The sequence below is a fragment of the Balaenoptera acutorostrata genome, chromosome 3 (genome assembly GCF_949987535.1).
Source record: "Balaenoptera acutorostrata chromosome 3, mBalAcu1.1, whole genome shotgun sequence".
NCBI lineage: Eukaryota > Metazoa > Chordata > Mammalia > Artiodactyla > Balaenopteridae > Balaenoptera > Balaenoptera acutorostrata.
In genome coordinates this window covers 13886303-13904898 of record NC_080066.1, presented here as the reverse complement: position 1 = coordinate 13904898, position 18596 = coordinate 13886303, and the positions used below count along the sequence as shown (strand labels likewise).

The window sequence follows — 18596 nt, the reverse complement described above, 5'->3', positions numbered from 1 at the left end:
CTGTGGCACAGCCAAGGTGTAAATTCAACTGCTGTCACGGCGAAGGATGCTAACCCTGACCATACTGATTGGAGGCTCTCTGGAGGAAGAAATTTATAAATATGAGCAGTGCAGAGAAGACCTCCCTGAAGCATACCCAGTAACTACCACCACCAAAAATCCCCAAACCAAAACAAAAAAAAACCTACAGGGTGAGCACACTGGTCTGCTAGGGCTGCCGTAACTGAGTTGCTTAAACAACAGAAGTCTATTTCTTCACAGTTCTGGAGATTAGAAGTAGGAGATCAAGGTGTCATCAGGGTTGATTTCTGATGAGACCTCTTTCTGGCTTGCACATGGCCTTTGCTCTGTGTGTGCCCACGCAAAGGGAGGGAAGATCCCTGGCCTCTCCTCCTCTTCTGATAAGGACACCAGTCCTATCAGATTAGGGCCCGCCTGTATGACCTCACTTAACCTTAATTAATCACCTCCTTAAAGGCCCCATCTCCAAGTACAGTCACGTGAGGGTTAGAACTTCTGCGTATGAAGTTGGGACACAATTCAGTCAGTAACAAGGAGGAAACAAACAAAAACTGAAATGGAAGTCCGTAATTTGGCCCAATTGGTAACTGAAATTTTACTGAAAGAATTTCTACAACAAAAAGATTAAAAGGGCGGATTGGCTTTCGTACCTCTATAACACTGGTTCTGAATTAGTTTAACATTTGCTGAAACACAGCAGTTGGATACCTTCATGGCCTTAATCAATAATGGGGCTCAAATTACAGTTACACTGGGCATCCCACTAAATTTAAATAAGGTACCCCCTATAATCTTCGGGCAGTTACTAAACATGATAAAGAGGACAAACAGGTATGCCTTACTTTAACCACAGGAAGTACTGTCTTGCCTAAATTTCTCATGATCACAGTACCCATTGTCCTAAAATGTGCCAGTGCTCATGGACTCTCTGACTCAACAAGTAATAAATATTTGTCACAAATTATCTTGATAAAATGGAACCCCATGAACCTCTTCTTCCCCCATTAAAATAGTTAATATGGCCCCATGTAAATTAAAACAGAGTCTTTAATGATTGAAACCCTTTAGACAAGATGTATTCAGAGAAGTGGTGAGTATCCCCACTGCTTTGCCATTCAACAGCCCAGTTCACCCTGCTCTGAAACTTGGGAAGAATGAATGTGCCTCACAGTGGATTACCCGTGAGCCTGGATTGCTGTGGGCCTCGTTAAGGTCCCTGTAGCCAGTACTACTGAATTTACCAAATTCATCCAATCAGCAAATGGTAAATATTTTGCTGTTATAGAATTTGTTGAATATCTTTTGTTCAATGCCTATTTCAACAGCCTCTTGACTGCAGTTTGCCCTCCCCTCCAAAGGGCTATGACATACTTCACCCACCTCCCACGGCGGGCAGCTCACAGCCCTGTCATTGCACGCAACCTCTGAGGGCAAGACCTTAACTACATCCTTCTTTCTCTAGGGACACAGGTATGACATTACCCTGATGATTTCCTCTTTGACACACTCGTTCAGGACATACAAATACAAGGTGCTCACAAAAAGGGGATGGGCCACTGCCTCACACACAGGGTAAGGCCCCCCTGCCACCTCGGTGAGATTCCTGAAAATTATTTGGGAAACTGAAGGCTGCACTCTCTGTGACACTGTCAAGAAACAGCTGTTGACTCTCAGTACCCACAACTTCTTTTAGGCTTTTTTTTGTGTTCTGAAGGAAACATATTTCTCATTTACAACTTGTACTTAAGCCCATTTATGCTGTTACTTGCAAATTAGCTCACTTTGAATGGGGCCCCCTCTAACAAAGGGCTCTAGAATCTGTCCCAATTGCAAAATAACAGACACTCCTGTTAGTGCCCCCCAGAGACTCCTTCACTGTAGCGGTTTTGGCAACCTTCTCTCTGAGTTAGGATACCAGTTGTATACAGCTAATCACTTTAAAATGTTAAAACCATAAATATTTGGACTGTTAAAATTAAACTTTTGGTCTTTTAAAGAAACTGCTTAAAAAATGAAAAAGAAAGCCACAAACCAGGAGCAAATATTCACAACACATATCAGAAAACAAGATTTGTATCACAACTTGTTTATCCATTCTCCTACTGATAAACATTTGGGTAGCTGCCGGCTCTGGGTTATTATGTATTATGAATACAGATGCTATGGATATTTGTGTATAACTCTCTTAGTGGTCATGTGTCTTAATTTCTCTTGGATAAATACCTACTGGTGGAATTGCTAGGTCATAGAGAAAGTATACATGTCACTTTATAAGAAACTAGATAAGTATTTTCCCCAAGTATTGTTTTATACTCTTACCAGCAATAAATGAGGGTTCTTGTTGCTCCAGATCCTCACCCACACTTGATATTACCAGTTATTTTATTTATTTATTTTAAAAGAATAATCAGGAATTTATTTATTAATTTAATTTTATTTTTTGGCCATGCCATGCAGCATGTGGGATCTTAGTTCCCCGACCAGGGATCGAACCAGTGCCCCCTGCATTGGAAGGACAGAGTCTTAACCACTGGACCTCCAGGTAAGTCTCCAGTTATTTTGACTGTTCTGGTGGGAATGAAATGTATCTTATTGTGGTAATAATTTGCATTTCCCAGATAACAAATGATCTTGAGTATCTTTACATGTGTTTAATGACCAACTGAATAGCTACTTTTGTGAAGTATGTGTTCATTTGTTAACTGGGTTGTCTTTTTATCAGTCAGTTATAAGAATTCTTTATATTTTGTGGACACAAGATCTTTGTCAGATATATGTTTTGTGAATATTTTCTTCCAGTCTGTAACTTACATTTTCATTTAAAATTCTTCAACTTTTATTTTGAAACAGTTGAAGACTTACCTAATTCCCATATACTCTTTTATCTAGCTAACTACGATGCTAATAGCTTATGTAACCACTGTGGTTACAAGCCTCCGAGATGGTCCTCAGTGATTTCTACCTCCTTGTTCAGTCCCCTTCCACAGTGCCTAGAGCTGACCTGTGTAACTAACAAGATATTGTAGAAATGGCAGTGTGTGACTTCCAAGGATAGTTTATAAAAGACACTGCAGCTTCTGCCTTGCTGTCTTTGGGACAGCAACAACAATCTCAAAATCTGGAAAGGGAACAGCTTAGATCCTGAGAGATATGGGGAAGGGAGGACTGTTAATAATTTTGTCTTTCAGAATAGGCCCTGGAACCTTCCTCATGAAGGAAAACACCCTGGTGCTACTCTCTCAAACTGTTCCAAGTGCCTTAAATTTAGCTGGCTGTACCACAATTTGATCATTATTGCCTTAAATATTTCTGACAATGCCATTAAAAACAGCAGATGGCCCAGATCCTATATATTCCATGCTAAACATCCATCAGCACCTTTGAGTGTCATCTCTATCCTCATCCCCACGGCTATCACTCAATCATTCTGTGGGGAAGAAAAATGTGACTCGGCTGGCGGCACTGACCAACATGACAGGTTGGGCTGACGACTTCAGGTAGTTGCTCAACAAAACAAGGACTAGACTCCATTATTAAAAGTGAACTGGCCCAGCTGAGAGGAGTGTAGGAAGCAGGGTCAACTTGTTCCTCCCCGTGACTCATAAAAGTCTCACATGTGATGTACTACCACTGCCCTATTAATAATTGTAAATAAACTTTCTTTACAGGGTCATCATGTGCATGCACCTCAGGACTACACTTCGGTGCAGAAGTAAGCCATCTTTTTTTCCTTTATTCCTGAAAATACAATGACTTGCACCCTGGGAGTAGTCAGAAGAGACGTTCAAGTGTTTAAGGAAACACCACCAGCAGGTTATGTAGCCCTCAGACGACTGAGAAGATCCCTCCGAAATGAGGGACAACTGACTTGTAGTTCATGTGCTCATTGAGGAAGGTATCCCTACAATGGGAATCATCTAATTTTAAAAGGTGGTACAAAATTTGTTCCTGATTATTTGAATTGACCAATTACACTACCTACCGTGGTGGTGGAAGACACTCAGATCAGCCTCAACTTTCTGGCCAGGGTTGTTACTGGTGACCCAACTGCCACAGATTTCTCCTGTGGGCCAGGGTGGAAGCTTGCTAAAGCATCCTGCTATACCAGAGGCTTGGGGAACTGGCTTAAAAATGCTGATATTCTGGCTACTGCCGTTGCTGTGAGTAAGAAACTGTCCTTTATTTCTGACCAGGAGTCTTATTCTTCTATCACCATTCATGAAACTGTGGCAGGCTAACTTGTTAGTCTACAAATAGTGTGAAATTGTAGACCCGTCACAGTTGTTGACAGTATGTACCTTTTCATTTTCTTAATGGTACCTCTTGAATGACAGAGTTTTTAATTTTCATGAAGTCCAATTTATCAATGTTTTCTTTTATGGTTAGTGACTTGAGTGTCCTGTCTCTAAAGGCTTTACCAATCTCAAGGGTAAGGTAGGGGTCAAGGTTCATTTCCTATTTCACAGTTGCTCCAGTACCATTTGTTGAAAAGACTATATTCTTTCCCCTTCTGAATTGCCTTGATATCACTGTCAAAAATCAATTGACTGTAGAGAACAAATGTATGGATACCAAGGGGGAAAGGGGTGGGAGGGGTTGGGAGACTGGGATTGACACTATACACTATTGATACTATGTATAAAATAGACAACTGATGGGAACATACTGTATAGAACAGGGAACTCTACCTAATGCACTGGGGTGACCTAAATGGGAGGGAAGTCCAAAAGGGAGGGGATATCTGTATGTGTATGGCTGATTCATTATGTTGTGCAGTGCAGGCAAACACAACAGTGTAAAGCAACCATACTCTAATAAAAATTGAAACAAAAAAAGACAAAGAAGAGAAACAAAGAGAAGTCAAGAAGAAAAGGAATGTAATCACTAAAGGCAAATATAAACATTTTAAATTCTTAAAAAAAAATCAATTGACTGTATGTATGTGTCTATTTCAGGGCTCTTTTAATGTTACATTTATCTATTTATCTATTGGATGCCATATAATTTCCATTATAAGATAAGGAAATTGTAGTGTTGTGCTAATTTTTTTAAAGATGTAGCACATCACAACTTTTTTTTGGGGGGAGGGAAATTAAAATTATTTTAAATTACAAATAAATATTCCATCTATTTAAATCTTTATCCCTGCTTGTGGAATAATGCTATATAGTCTGCAAAAGGGCCTAAATCAGGACCTGGGGTCTTTGTTGTCTTTTTTAGCTACACCTTTCTAATGCTCTACAAAACTTATATCCTGTCTTACTCTTCCTGAAATAATAACACTGTCATCACCTATAAGGTTAGGGAATTGGCAAAAAGATGTAATAATTTTCTTAAGGCCACCTAGAAAGTCAATACAAGAAGCCAAAGATTCAAAGTTCTTAAAGAAAAAAAAAGTATTCTGGATAAAATTATAAATGATTAAGACCCAACATTTACTATATTATTTACTAAGATTATATAAAAGATACGTGTGAGTGTGCATTTACTATATTATTCAAAAGAAAGACTCTTTGAAAATGAGCATTGGTAAATTTATGTTAGAAAATCTTTGTGCCATCGTTATTACTTGTTTTCTATTTTTTTTTTAAATGTTGAAAAGTAGGAAAAGCTTTATAAAGAATTACATTACTATTTACTGCCTAAAACTTTATCGCTTTGAGAAAAATGAATAGTAAAGCATAGAAAATCAAAGTTAGATATATATACTATTAGACTACTTAGGATAAAGTTATATCATATTTAAGACTAACATGATGTTAATAGAAAAATTTTAGAACATGACACTGGCTTTGATTTAAGACCTCATGAAAAAGCAGTACAAATTAGTTTTTTTTAGTTTTGGAGGACATGCATTAGCCCACCAGCTTGTCAGTCACGCTTTGAAATTCAAGCTTAAAAAATGTATTGGGGACTTCCCTGGTGGCACAGTGGTTAAGAATCTGCCTGCCAATGCAGGGGACACGGGTTCAATCCCTGGTCTGGGAGGATCCCACATGCCACGGAGCAACTAAGCCCGTGCGCCACAACTACTGAGCCTGCGCTCTAGAGCCTGCGAGCCACAACTACAGAGCCCGCGCGCCTAGAGCCCGTGCTCCATAACAAGAGAAGCCACCGCAAAGAGAAGCCTGCGCATCACAACAAAGAGTAGCCCCCACTCACCGCAACTAGAGAAAGCCTGTGAGCAGCAACGAAGACCCAATGCAGCCAAAAATAAAATAAAATTAAATCTTTAAGAAAAAAAAAGTATTGATTTACCACTGACATAATTAAAATTATATCCTCTTGTTGGACTGACCCCCTTATCATTATGTAATACCCTTTCTCTGTCTCTTATGATAAGCTTTGTTTTAAAGTTTACTTTGTCTGATATAAGTATAGTTACCCCAGCTTTCTTTTGGTTTCCATTTGTATAGAGTATCTTTTCCCATTCCTTCACTTTCAGTTTGTGTGTGTCCTTATATCTGAAGTCAGTCTCTTGTAGTCAGTATATTGATGGGCTAATGCATGTCCTCCAAAACTATAATTTAAAGAATTATAGTTGACCCTTGTACAACATGGGTTTGAACTGCATGGGTCCACTTACATGCAGATTTTTTTCAATAAATATGTACTACAGTACTACATGAAACACAGTTGGTTGAATCCACAGATGTGGAACTGGGGATACGGAGGCCTGACTATAAAGTTACATGCAAATTTTTCACTGTGTGAAGGGTTGGCGCCCCTAATCCCCATGTTGTTCAAGGGTCAACTGTAATACCAATCCTTCTCTAACTCTTCCAAAAAATAGAGAACACTTTCAAGCTCATTTTAAAAGGCCAGCATTACCCTGATACCAAAACCAGACAAGGAAGCCATAAGAAGAGAAAATTACAGGCCAATATCCCAGATGAACACAGATGCATTTTAAAATCCTCAAGAAAATATTAGCAAACCAAATTCATTAATACAGTAAAAGTATCATACACCACGATCAAGTGGAATTTATTCCAGGGATGCAACAATGGTTCAACATGTGCAAATCAATGTGATACACCAACATTAACAACATTGGTTTGTTAACATTAACAAAATGAAGGATAAAAATCATACAATCATCTCAGTAGATGCAGAAAAAGAATTTGACAGAATCCATAAATATCCATTTATGATAAAAACTCTCAAGAAAGTGGGTACAGAGGGAATGTACTTCAACATAATAAAGGCCACATATGACAAGCCCATAGCTAACCTTATACTCAATGGTGGAAAGCTGAAAGCTTTTCCTTTAAGATCAAGAACAAGACAGGGATGCCAAGTCTTACCACTTTTATTCAACATAGTATGGAAAGTCCTAGCCAAAGCAAGTAGACAAGAAATAAAATGCATGCAAACTGGAAAATGCATGCAAACATGTAAAACGGTCACTTTTTGCAGATGATATATGATATACAGAAAACCCTAAAGACTCCACCAAAAGACTGTTAGCACTAGTAAATTCATTAAAGTTTCAGGAAACAAAATCAATTAAAACAATCTGTTGTGTTTTTATACACTAGTAATGAACTCTCAGAAAAAGAAATTAAGAAAACAATCCCATTTACAAAAAAATAAAATACCTAGGAATAAATTTAACCAAGGAGGTGAAAGATCTGTATACTGAAAACCGTAAGACATTAATGAAAGAAATTCAAGAAGACGCAAATAAATGGAAAGACAGTCTGTGCTCGTGGATTGGAAGAATATGTTAAAATGTCCATACTACCCAAAGCAATCTACAGATTCAATACAGTCCAATGGCATTTTTCACAGAAATAAAAAAAAATCCTAAAATTAGAATGGAAGCACAAAGGACCCCCAATAGCCAAAGCAATCTTGAGAAAGAAGTACAAAACTGGAGGCATCATGCTCCCTGATTTCAAATTATATTACACACCTACAGTAATCAAAACAGTATAGTATGAGACAACCTACTGAATGGGAGAAAATATTTGCAAATGATATTACTGATAAGAGATTAATATCCAATACATATAAATAGCTCATAAAACTCAACATCAAAAAAAAAACCCGATTAAAAAATGGGGCAGAAGAACTGAACAGACATTTTTCCAGAGGAAATGCAGATTTTTCATATGCAGGCCAAGAGGCGTATGAAAAGATGATCAACATCACTAATCATCAGGGAAATGCAAATGAAAACCACAATGAGATATCACCTAACACCTGTCAGAATGGCTATCATCAAAAAGAACACAAATAACAAATGTTGGTGAGTGTGTGGAGAAAAGGGAACCCGCATACAGTGCTGGTGGGAATGTAAACTGATGCAGCCACTGTGGAAAGCAGTATGGGGGGTTTCCAAAAAACTAAAAATAGAACTACCATATGACCCAGCAATTCCACTTCTGGGTATACATCTGAAAAAAACAAAAACACTAACTCGAAAGCTACATGCACCTCAACGTTCAGAGCAGCATTATTTACAATTGCCAAGATATGGAAACAAACTTAAGTGCCCGTCAACAGATGAATAAAGATGTGGTATATCTATACCATGAAATACTACTCAGCCATAAAAAAAGAATGAAATTTTGCCATTTGCAGCAACATGGATGGATTTGAAGGATATTATGCTAAATGAACTAAGTCAGACAAAGACAAATACTATATGATATCACTTATATGTGGAATCTAAAAAATACACCAAACTAGTGAATAAAACAAAAAAGCAGCAGACTTGCAGATATGGAGAACAAACTAGTGGTTACCAGTGGGGGGGCGGGCGGACGGCAATAAAAGGGTGGGGGAGAGGGAGGCACAAACTACTGGGGGCAAGACAGGCTCGAGGATGTACTGCACAACATGGGGAACCCAGCCAATATTGTGTAGTAACCGTAAATGGAAAAAATGAATGAAAAATTGTATGAAAAATAAAAAATAAATGGACACCCCCCCCCCCGCCAAACAGTACGGTATTGGCATAAAGTCAGATATATATGATCAATGGAAGAGAACAGAGATCCCAGAAATAAACTCATTCATATATGGTCAATTGATTTATGACAAAGGAGCCAAGAATATACAATGGGGAAAGGACAGTCTTTTCAATAAATGGTGCTGAGAAAACTAGACAGGCATATGCAAAAGAATGAAACTGGACCACTATCTTACACCATACATAAAACTTAACCCAAAACAGATTAAAGACTTGAATGTATAAGACCTGAAACCATAAAACTCCTGGAAGACAACATAGGCACTAAGCTCCTTGACATCCCAGATTTGATCCACTATTAAAAATCCACCAATTTTTCTCATTTCCTTTAGGAAGAAATCCAAGTTCCTATGCAAGGCCTTTAAAGACTGGGTTATCTGGCCCCTGCCTACCTCTCCACTTTTATTTCATCTTAATCTCTGCCTCCTATCCTAATGCTTCAGACATCTGAAACTACTGGCTGAACATGGAGGATGTTTCATTTCACTGTGCCTTTTTGAATATTTTCCCTATGCCTAGAATACACTATTCTGCATTTTCTATCTAATAACTACTCCTACATTAAGAATAAGTTTCCTCTGTGAAGCCTTTCTAACTCCCAAGATACTGAAGTACTCCCTCTGCTATGCTTCCTCCATAACTATATATACTTTTATAAAAATTATTGCATTATATTGTGATGGCCTCTTTATATAACTGTTTCTTTGTATGGATTATAATCTCCTAAGGCTTAGGGACTATGCCTTTCATGCATATATTCTCAATGCCTGGGGCACATTATAAAGTCAGTGAATAATTACTGAGTGAGTATTTTGGGAAAAAGTTGAAAAACCCAAAGGAAAAATAGATGGGAAGCATACCAGGCCCCTTTGGAGGTAGGACAATAAATTCTATATGTATTATTAGAAGTGGATAACACATACATGAGTGGAAAATGACAATAATTACATATTTCTCTAGGATTAGTGATACTCAAAATGTAGATCTCTTGCTTAGTAAAGTTAGAATTCCACCAGAGACATTTTCATGTCTTAAGGGACATTTTAATTTATAGATTTATAGCTATTAACATTAAATGTGACCTCAAGGACCAACTATTCTGTCTACAGGCAGAAATTTTTCTGCATCATCCTATTTGAGAAAATATAACTGAAACAAAAGAAACCGAAGGGATTTTAAAAAAGTCAGGATGCATGATAAAAGGATGTATTGGTAAATAGTACGGGGGAAGCTGGAAATTTGTTGTACTCTTTCCATGTTGTTCAACTATAATGCATCCAGTATTTGTTAAAGGTCATATTATTCAACAGAATGACACCTGATTCTTAGTTTAGTAACTGGAATCATGTATGTACACTGGAATCTAACTAGCTTTCTTAAAGGGTGACACTTTTAGTAGTTATATTCCCTTAAAACAGCCTCATTTCAATGGTTTATCTATAGGCTGTAATATTTAATAATATTTTAGAATTACAAGGGGTCACAGAGACAACCTAGCCCAACACCCTCTTTTTAAGATAGAAGAAACTGAAGCCTACAGAAGCTGAAAAAGCTTCTTCAGGTTCACTGGGCAATCAGTGATGGAGTCGAGATAAGATCTCAGGTTTCCCAATTTTAGCCCAGTAATCCATTCTGAGTTTTTTAAATTACAAATAAAAGTGTTATCACTGACAGTGAGCATATATTATTGTATCATGCAATATCATAAAAACATATTTAGCCAAACTGTTGAAAGTGGGATACCTTTTAAATATTTCTACAAAATTAAGGTAGGATCATAATTTTAGACAGCATCATAGTCAGGACAATACTTGCAAATTCTGTAAATTAGTATAAATGTCATAATTTCCTTTCCAGTTTTATGTCATCTGATAGCAAAGTCCTAGTGTGAAAGGAAAATAAAAATAGAGTCAGTATTGCTCAGATAGCTCTCTTAAATGGAGCTGGGAGGCCATTAAGGAAGTATGACTTATGCAAGTCTCAGCCTGGATGGAATCTGACCTTTGGACCTGATGAAGTCATCCAGAACACCTGCCAGAAACTCAAGATACTTATAGGACCCTTACCCTAAAATAACTTGTGACAGTCTATCTACTTATCAGACCCCTACCCTAAAACAACTTGTGATCTCGGGACTTCCCTGGTGGTGCAGTGGTTAAGAATCTGCCTGTCAATGCAGGGGACATGGGTTCGATCCCTGGTCCGGGAATATCCCACATATTGCAGAGCAACTAAGCCCGTGCACCACAACTACTGAGCCCTCGTGCCACAACTACTGAAGCTTGCATTCCTAGAGCCCATGCTCCGCAACAAGAGAAGCCACTGCAATGACAAGCCCATGCACCACAAGCAAGAGTAGCCCCCGCTCGCTGCAACTAGAGAAAGCCCGGGTGCAGCAATGAAGACCCAACGCAGCCAAAAAAATAAAATAAAATAAAAAAATAAATAAGAACAAACTTGTGATCCCTTAAGGACAAATACTGTCTGACTCAGGTCAGAGTCAATCATAATTTTCACCAGGCAACTTTTAACAGCCTCTGGCTTTTTGTTTTAATAAGCCCCTGACTCTTTCTCTTCCTCGGAACATTCTTTCAGAGTTACCAGAATCTGTGTCTCTTGATTTGTGATCCTTAAGACCCCAAATAAACACTTTTCTTATTTGCAGCCTCCTGCATTATTTTTTGGTTGACACTAGACACATACTAAGTACTCAGAAAACACTTGTTAAATTGACTGAAAGAATACCATATGATAGTCTCAAGTATTAACCACTAACAAGGGAAGGCCTACGTAATTTGCAGAAAAGGGATACAGACAAGAATACAGCTAGGAAAAATATAATAAAGAGGAATAGTTTATAAAATCGTAATAATTTTTAAAAATATGTGTTATTTAGGTCTTTACTCATCTCTGCAAATTCAAGGAGACTTGAACTGACATCTAGAAAACCACAAACAAACCTATTAGAAGCTTTTTAAGTGAAAATAAAAACTTAGAGGAAGTGTGCACTGAAGAGCTGCGTCTTTGTGAAGGCTTTAAATTTTTGTGTTTTATCCAGATTTCCTGATGACCAGTGGTATATGTCTGTAAGATGGTGCCCAGGATAAGGGAAATGGATGTGAAAAGTATAAAAACCAATCTCGCACCAGGATCAAGTCATAAAATGATATCTTCACACCCATATGTGTGCCATCATGTATTTAACTGCACTTTCCGATGGGGTAGTTTTAATTAGAATTTTCTATTGAAGTATCATTGATTTACAGTGTTGTGTTAGTTTCAGGTACACAGCACAGTGATTCAGTTATATATATATATATACACATACATATATACGCACGTATGTACATATATATTCTTTTTAGATTCTTTTCCCATTTTTTCTTAACAGTTGTGATTTTTCTCTCACTGACGTATATTTTCCTTACTCTCCAGAGAAAGCTATTCAACTGTCATATTTTCTTCATTCCTTATTCAGTCTTAAAAATTTATGGCTTCTGATATGCTTTCCACTTACATATAAACAATACCAGTCAATAGTTTTTTTAGTTTGAACAATAATAATACATCAAGTACTCTGTTATTCCTTCATGTGTACCAACAAATGAAAAGGCATGGAAAACTCCTTGGTTATCTGAGCATACATATCACTGTGCCTGACACATAGCAAGCTTATAATAATTACGTTGAACGAATGGCTGACTGACTAGCTGAGTGAATGACGGAAATAAAGATTCCGGCCATTTTGACAGTGGCTGGAATTTGGCACTGAACAGTTCTTGCACGTAACCAAGCAGACTAGACTCGCTTCGCTAAGGGAGGGAAGAGTCAAGCTTCCGTTCAAAAGACAGTAATACTAAGAGCCGTTGGTACAGCCCTACACCAAAAACTAGGCTAGGGGAGAAGAGAATGGGAGGAGCAACAGCTGGACGAGGGCTTCGGAGGCTGTGTTCTCACTGCTCAGTGCAGCGAAGTGTTCCAGTTCCACAAACATTATAGGTCCGTAACACTACCTGAGTAAGAGATTATTCAAATCTTTCAGGAAAGATCGGGCACCACACGATGGTAAATTAGATAAAGTTACCATCATTTGAAGTGAGGCTGTAAGTTAAGGACATATATTAAGGCCAATAATAGTTAATAAATGTTAGCCGTGGGTTACTGAATTTCCAAATAGCCCTCCAGAGGGAGGTGGGGGTGAGGGAAGTCTGCTGTCTGCTTCCTACCAGCCTGGGCCACCACGCTGCTCCCCTCCGGCTTCCGCTTCCCACCCAGCTCCCAGGACTGTCACAAACCTGCCCTTACTCATGGTTTTTATTGTGGTAAAATACACATAACATACGTTATGTCTCTATGGATTTGCTTACTTTGGATATTTTATATAAATGGAATCATACAATATGTGACCTTTAGTTTCTGGCTTATTTACTTATAATGTTTCAGTGTTCATCCATGTTGTGACATGTGTCCTTTTTATGGCTGAGTAATATTCCATAGTACATTTAGACCACATTTGTTTATCCATTAATTGATGGACATTTGGGCTGTTTCCACCTTTTGGCTATTGTGAATGGTGTTGCTACGAACATGCACGTGCATGTATTTGTTTGAGTTCTTGTTTTCAATTCCCTTGAGTATATACCTATGAATGGAAGGGCTGGATCATACGGTAACTCTATGCTTAACTTTTTGAGGACCCACCAACCTGTTTTGCACAGCAGCTGAACCATTTTACATACGTTACAGGAATTTATGAGGATTTCATTTTCTCCATATCCTTGCCAACATTTGTTATTTTCCTTTTCCCCTCTTTTTCACATGGCCATGCTTACAGGGTGTGAGTGGTATCTCACTGTGATTTTGATTTACATTTCACTAATGATTAATGATGTTGAGCATCGTTTCACATGCTTATTGGCCATCAGTATATCTCCTCTGCCCATCTTTGAATTGGGCTGTTTTTTGTTGTTGCTGAGTTGTAGGAGTCCTTTATATATTCTGTGTATTAATCTCTTATCAGATATATGATTTGCAAATATTTTCTCCCATTCTGTTCCATCTTCACTCTTGATAGTGTCCTTTGATATACAGAAGTTTCTAATTTTGATGAAGTCCAATTTATCTATATTTTCTTTTGTTGTTGTGCTTTTGGTGTCACATCCAAGAAATCTTGCCAAATTCAATATCATGAAGCTTTCCCCATGTTTTCTTCTAAGAGTTTCATAGTTTTAGCTCTTGCATTTATGTCTTTGATCCATTTTGAGTTAGTTTTTCTATACGGTGTAAAACAAGGGTCCAACTTCATTCTTTTCAATGTGGATATCCAGTTTTCCCAACACCATTTGTGGAAAAGACTGTCCTTTCTCCATTGGACAGTTCTGGCACTCTTGTTGAAAATCATTTGACATATATGCGAGGGATATTTTTTTACTCTATTCTATTCCATTGATATATATGTCTGTCTTTATGGCAGTCCCACACTGTTTTGATTACTATAGATTTGTAGTAAGTTCTGAAATCAGGAAATATGAGTCCTCCAATTTAGTTCTTATTTTCAAGATTGTTTTGGCTATTTGGAGTCCCTTGAGACTCCATTCTGATGGGGATGCACTGAACCTGTAGATTGAGTAGTATTCACGTCTAACAGTAGTAAGTCTTCCAATCCATGAACACAAGATGCCTCTCCATTTATTTTTCTTTAGTTTCTTTCACCAGTGATTTGTAGTTTTCAGTGTACTTCATTCATCTTTAAAATGAAGCTCAAAGCCACTTTGTCCAGTCAGTATCACTTGCTTACTGGAGGTCACAGTCTCCTCCCTCCCCCACCGTCTGCCTTGGGTTTACATAAATTGTAATGGGATATACTTTTTCCCATTTGACACTAAGTTTTCAAGATTTACCCATATTGATACATATAGTTCTAGTTCATTCATTTAAACTGCTATGTAGTATTAGTTCCTAGGGCTGCCATAAAACATTACACTACAAACTGGGTGGCTTAAACATTTATTCCCTCATAGTTCAGGAGGTTAGAAGTCCAAAGTCAAGGTGTTGGTAAGGTTGGTTCTTTTTGGAGGTTCTGTGGGAGAATCTGTTCCACACCTCTCTCTAGCTTCTGGTGGTTGCCAGTAATCTTTGTGTTCCTTGGCTTGTACCTGTATCACTCCAATCTCTCCTGTGTGTTTCTGTGTATCTTCACCTTTTATAAGGACAGCAGTTATTGGATTCAGGGCCTGTCTTAATCCAGTATGACCTCATATTAACTAAGACCCTATTCCAGAATAAGATCATATCCTGAAGTTCTGGGTAGACATGAATAGTGCCCTTTTTGGGAGGGCACTATTCACTATACATTATTTGACTATAATACGTAATTCATTTATCTATTCATTCCCCTTGTTGAGGGACATTTAGGTTATTTCCAATTTTTCACTATTAGAATGCTGCAATGAATATCTTTTTTTTCTTTCATAATTGAGATTTTATTGGTTGCTTTGAGGATCAGTACACAGACATTTCAATTTGTACACAGTTCTCAACATACGTACCAAAAATCTAAAAAATCATGTAGTTGTGATTCTTTTCTGAACAGTTATTCCAGTGACTTTCCAGCTTAAAATTTGGAGGCAAATTTTCCTTCACAGGATATCAAGTACCAATATCTTCAAATATTGATATGCTGTTACATCGTAAGTCCCACTAATTTGCAATTTAATATCATATACACTACATACTCAAATTGTCAATCGTTCACAGCACATTAACAGTTACTAGAAGAACTGGACTACCACCATCAAAGATGTTACAGGGCGCACAAAATCCTGACCAGGAGAGCCAAGATCAAGGGGTGAGTGGTTTGCTTTAGGAAACAATTCTACCAAAACAACATGGGAAGAGTAGTAATTTAATGTGTTTAAGACATTAAATGCACAACTGACTCCAAACTGCCATTAAGTATGCTTTGTATTATAGGATATAAAAGCTACCCCCCCATCTGTGGAATGTTAAGCTGACACCCAAGACAATCAAAGCCTCCCATATGCAATATCCCACTATTTTCTGGTTGTACCAAAAAATAAACAACCAGCAAATGATATCACCTCTTAAAAAAAAGCATTTACACTTAAAAAATGGGATGAGGTGGGATTCCCTCCTTTTTAAAAATGTTTCTAGAACTACTAAAAAACTTGCATTTACAAAATAGTTGACAAAAATATTCCTCTGGATTGTACAAGAAGGGAGACAGGGACCACTGATAGGACTGGGTGCGTGGTATTAATCAGACTTGGCTTCTTTCTCTCCTGCTTCATCAGAGGCTGTGCTCTCCTCGTTTTTAGTTTCTCCATTTTCTGCAGGTAAGTCTTCTTTAGTCTCTTGGTTAGCCACTTCAGCCTGTTTTCCCTTTGCTCCCCTTTTCCCCTTTATTTGCACTTTTTTGTCTGAAGATTTATCCTTTCCTGCCGCCTTTTTTGGCTTCGTTTCCACTCTTGGAGGAGCCGGTGTAGCTGACGACCTTGCCGATCTCCTCCTGGGCTCCTCCTTCGCCGCCCCCTCCTTGGAGCTGACTCTCTTGAGCATCGTGGCGGCGGGGCTGGCGCCTGCTGGGTGCCTGCGGGCTGCGGGCCGCGCCGAGAGCCTTCGCGAAGCTGGGCTGCCTGGCCGCTGCCGCTCCTCCCGCCAATGAATATCCTTTAAATGACTCTTTACCTACTTGTGTGTTTACTGATTCCTGACAATAGGATATGGGTATCTTCAAATTTGCAATTAGGTATCACCAAACTTTTCTCCAAAGTAATTGTATTAATTCACTTTCCCATCAAAAGCAATGGAGATTTGGGACTTCCCTGGTGGTCCAGTGGTAAAGAATCCACCTTCCAACTCAGGGGACACGGGTTCAATACCCCGTCAGGGAACTAAGATCCCACATGCCGACGGCAACTAAGCCCACGCGCCACAACTATTGAGCTCGCGCCCAACAACTAGAGAACCCGCATGCCGCAAACTACAGATCCCATGCGCCCTGGAGCCTGCGCACCACAACTAGAGAGAGAAAACCCAGTGCCGAAATGAAGAGACCGTGCGCCACAACAAAAGATCCCGAATGCCTCAACGAAGATCCCATGTGCCACAACTAAGACCCAAAGCAGCCAAGAAGCAAATAAAATAAATATTTTTTAAAAAGCAATGGAAATTTCCCATTTTTCCTCCACATAGTTGGCAACATCTAAATTTTAACTTTGCCAGATGTATTAGCTTGTTATTACAAAACAAACAACTGAAAATCTCAGTATATAAAACAACAGGCATTTATTTATCACATGAGTCTGTGGGACACTCAGAGATGGCTGATCTAGGCTGGGCTAGCCCAGGTGGATTGCCTATATTACATGTTTCCAAGTTGGTATTACTATCATACTCATTTAACAGAGCAGAAACTTTTAAAGCAAACCTCAGGTATTAGAAAACGACATTTTAAAACTCAATATCTAACATTTTTAGGAAATTTTTGTATCTACGTTCATATGTAACAATGATCTCTTCCTTTTCATAATACATATTTAATTTTGAAATTAAGATTTACATTAGCCTCATAAAAGAACTTCGGGAGTTTTTCCTCTACAAATATTAGAATATCTATATAAGATAGAGGTTATCTGGTTCTTGAAGGTGTGGTATTTGTGTATTTTTTTGCCATGTAAATTTGGGTTATGTTGTTAGATGCATAAAGATTATAAGGGTCAGAATTCTGATTTTTTTCTATCCCTTTACTTACAATCTTTCAGTGACACTGTGTTTTAGATGTTTCTCTTATAAATAACATGTGGCCACATTTTGTATTAGTTTTTCAATTTGAAAATACTACTTCCATGTATTGTGATTACTGAAATATTTGGATTTATTCTTTATCTTAACTTATACTTTTGTATCTTCTTTTATGTATCTTTTATTCTCTCTTTTCCTATATTCTATTTTTCTTACTGTGTTTTTCTCCACTTATTGGTTTGAAAATTGTACATACTATAGTTTTACCCCTATATTTAAAAAATAATCATTGACAAAGTCTAATTAGTATCTCTATCCTCCTCCCCCTCAATACAAGGATGCTAAGGATGCTAAAATGTTTCTGACTTCCTTCTCCCATCGTCTAAGTTTTGCTGTCATACTGTTTTTAACCCCCTCCAAATTAGTCATCATCATTACAATAATTTCTTTTACAGTCAGTGCTTAAGATTTATCAACATGTTTATTTTTTTTTTGAGTTAGAACTTTTTCTTGCTGCCCTCTCCTTCCTTCTGTATTCAATTTTCTTCTTGCTGAGGTATACCCTTTATTTGCCTTCAAAGTAAGGGTCTGTGAATGGCAAATTGATAAGTCTTAATTTTTCTGAAAATATCTTTATTTTATTCTCAACTAATACTTTAACAAGGTATAAAATGCTAAGTTGACAATTATTTTCTCTAAGCAATTTGAAGATATTTTTCTACCTTTTTCTGATATCTTTTGTTTCAGATGAGAAGGTAATTGTTAGTATAACTGGTGTTCTTTAGTTTTTGCTCTACAATTGGTTTAAAATTTTCTATTTGCTTTAATGTTG

The 18596-nt window shown here is 37.8% G+C and overlaps 2 protein-coding genes across 2 annotated transcripts in view; both read right to left on the bottom strand.

Annotated features, from left to right (window-relative positions):
* Window positions 1-18596, bottom strand: part of DNAJC1 (DnaJ heat shock protein family (Hsp40) member C1) — a 197790-nt gene that overhangs the window by 38877 nt on the left and 140317 nt on the right. The window lies entirely within an intron of this gene.
* Window positions 16277-16579, bottom strand: LOC114238811 (non-histone chromosomal protein HMG-14-like). The gene has a single exon (XM_057543261.1). The coding sequence runs from the start codon at window positions 16577-16579 to the stop codon at window positions 16277-16279; it is 303 nt and encodes a 100-aa protein (XP_057399244.1).

Excerpts from the sequence above, each read along its gene's own strand:
- LOC114238811 (XM_057543261.1), bottom strand. The coding sequence starts at position 16,579 with ATGCTCAAGAGAGTCAGCTCCAAGGAGGGGGCGGCGAAGGAGGAGCCC.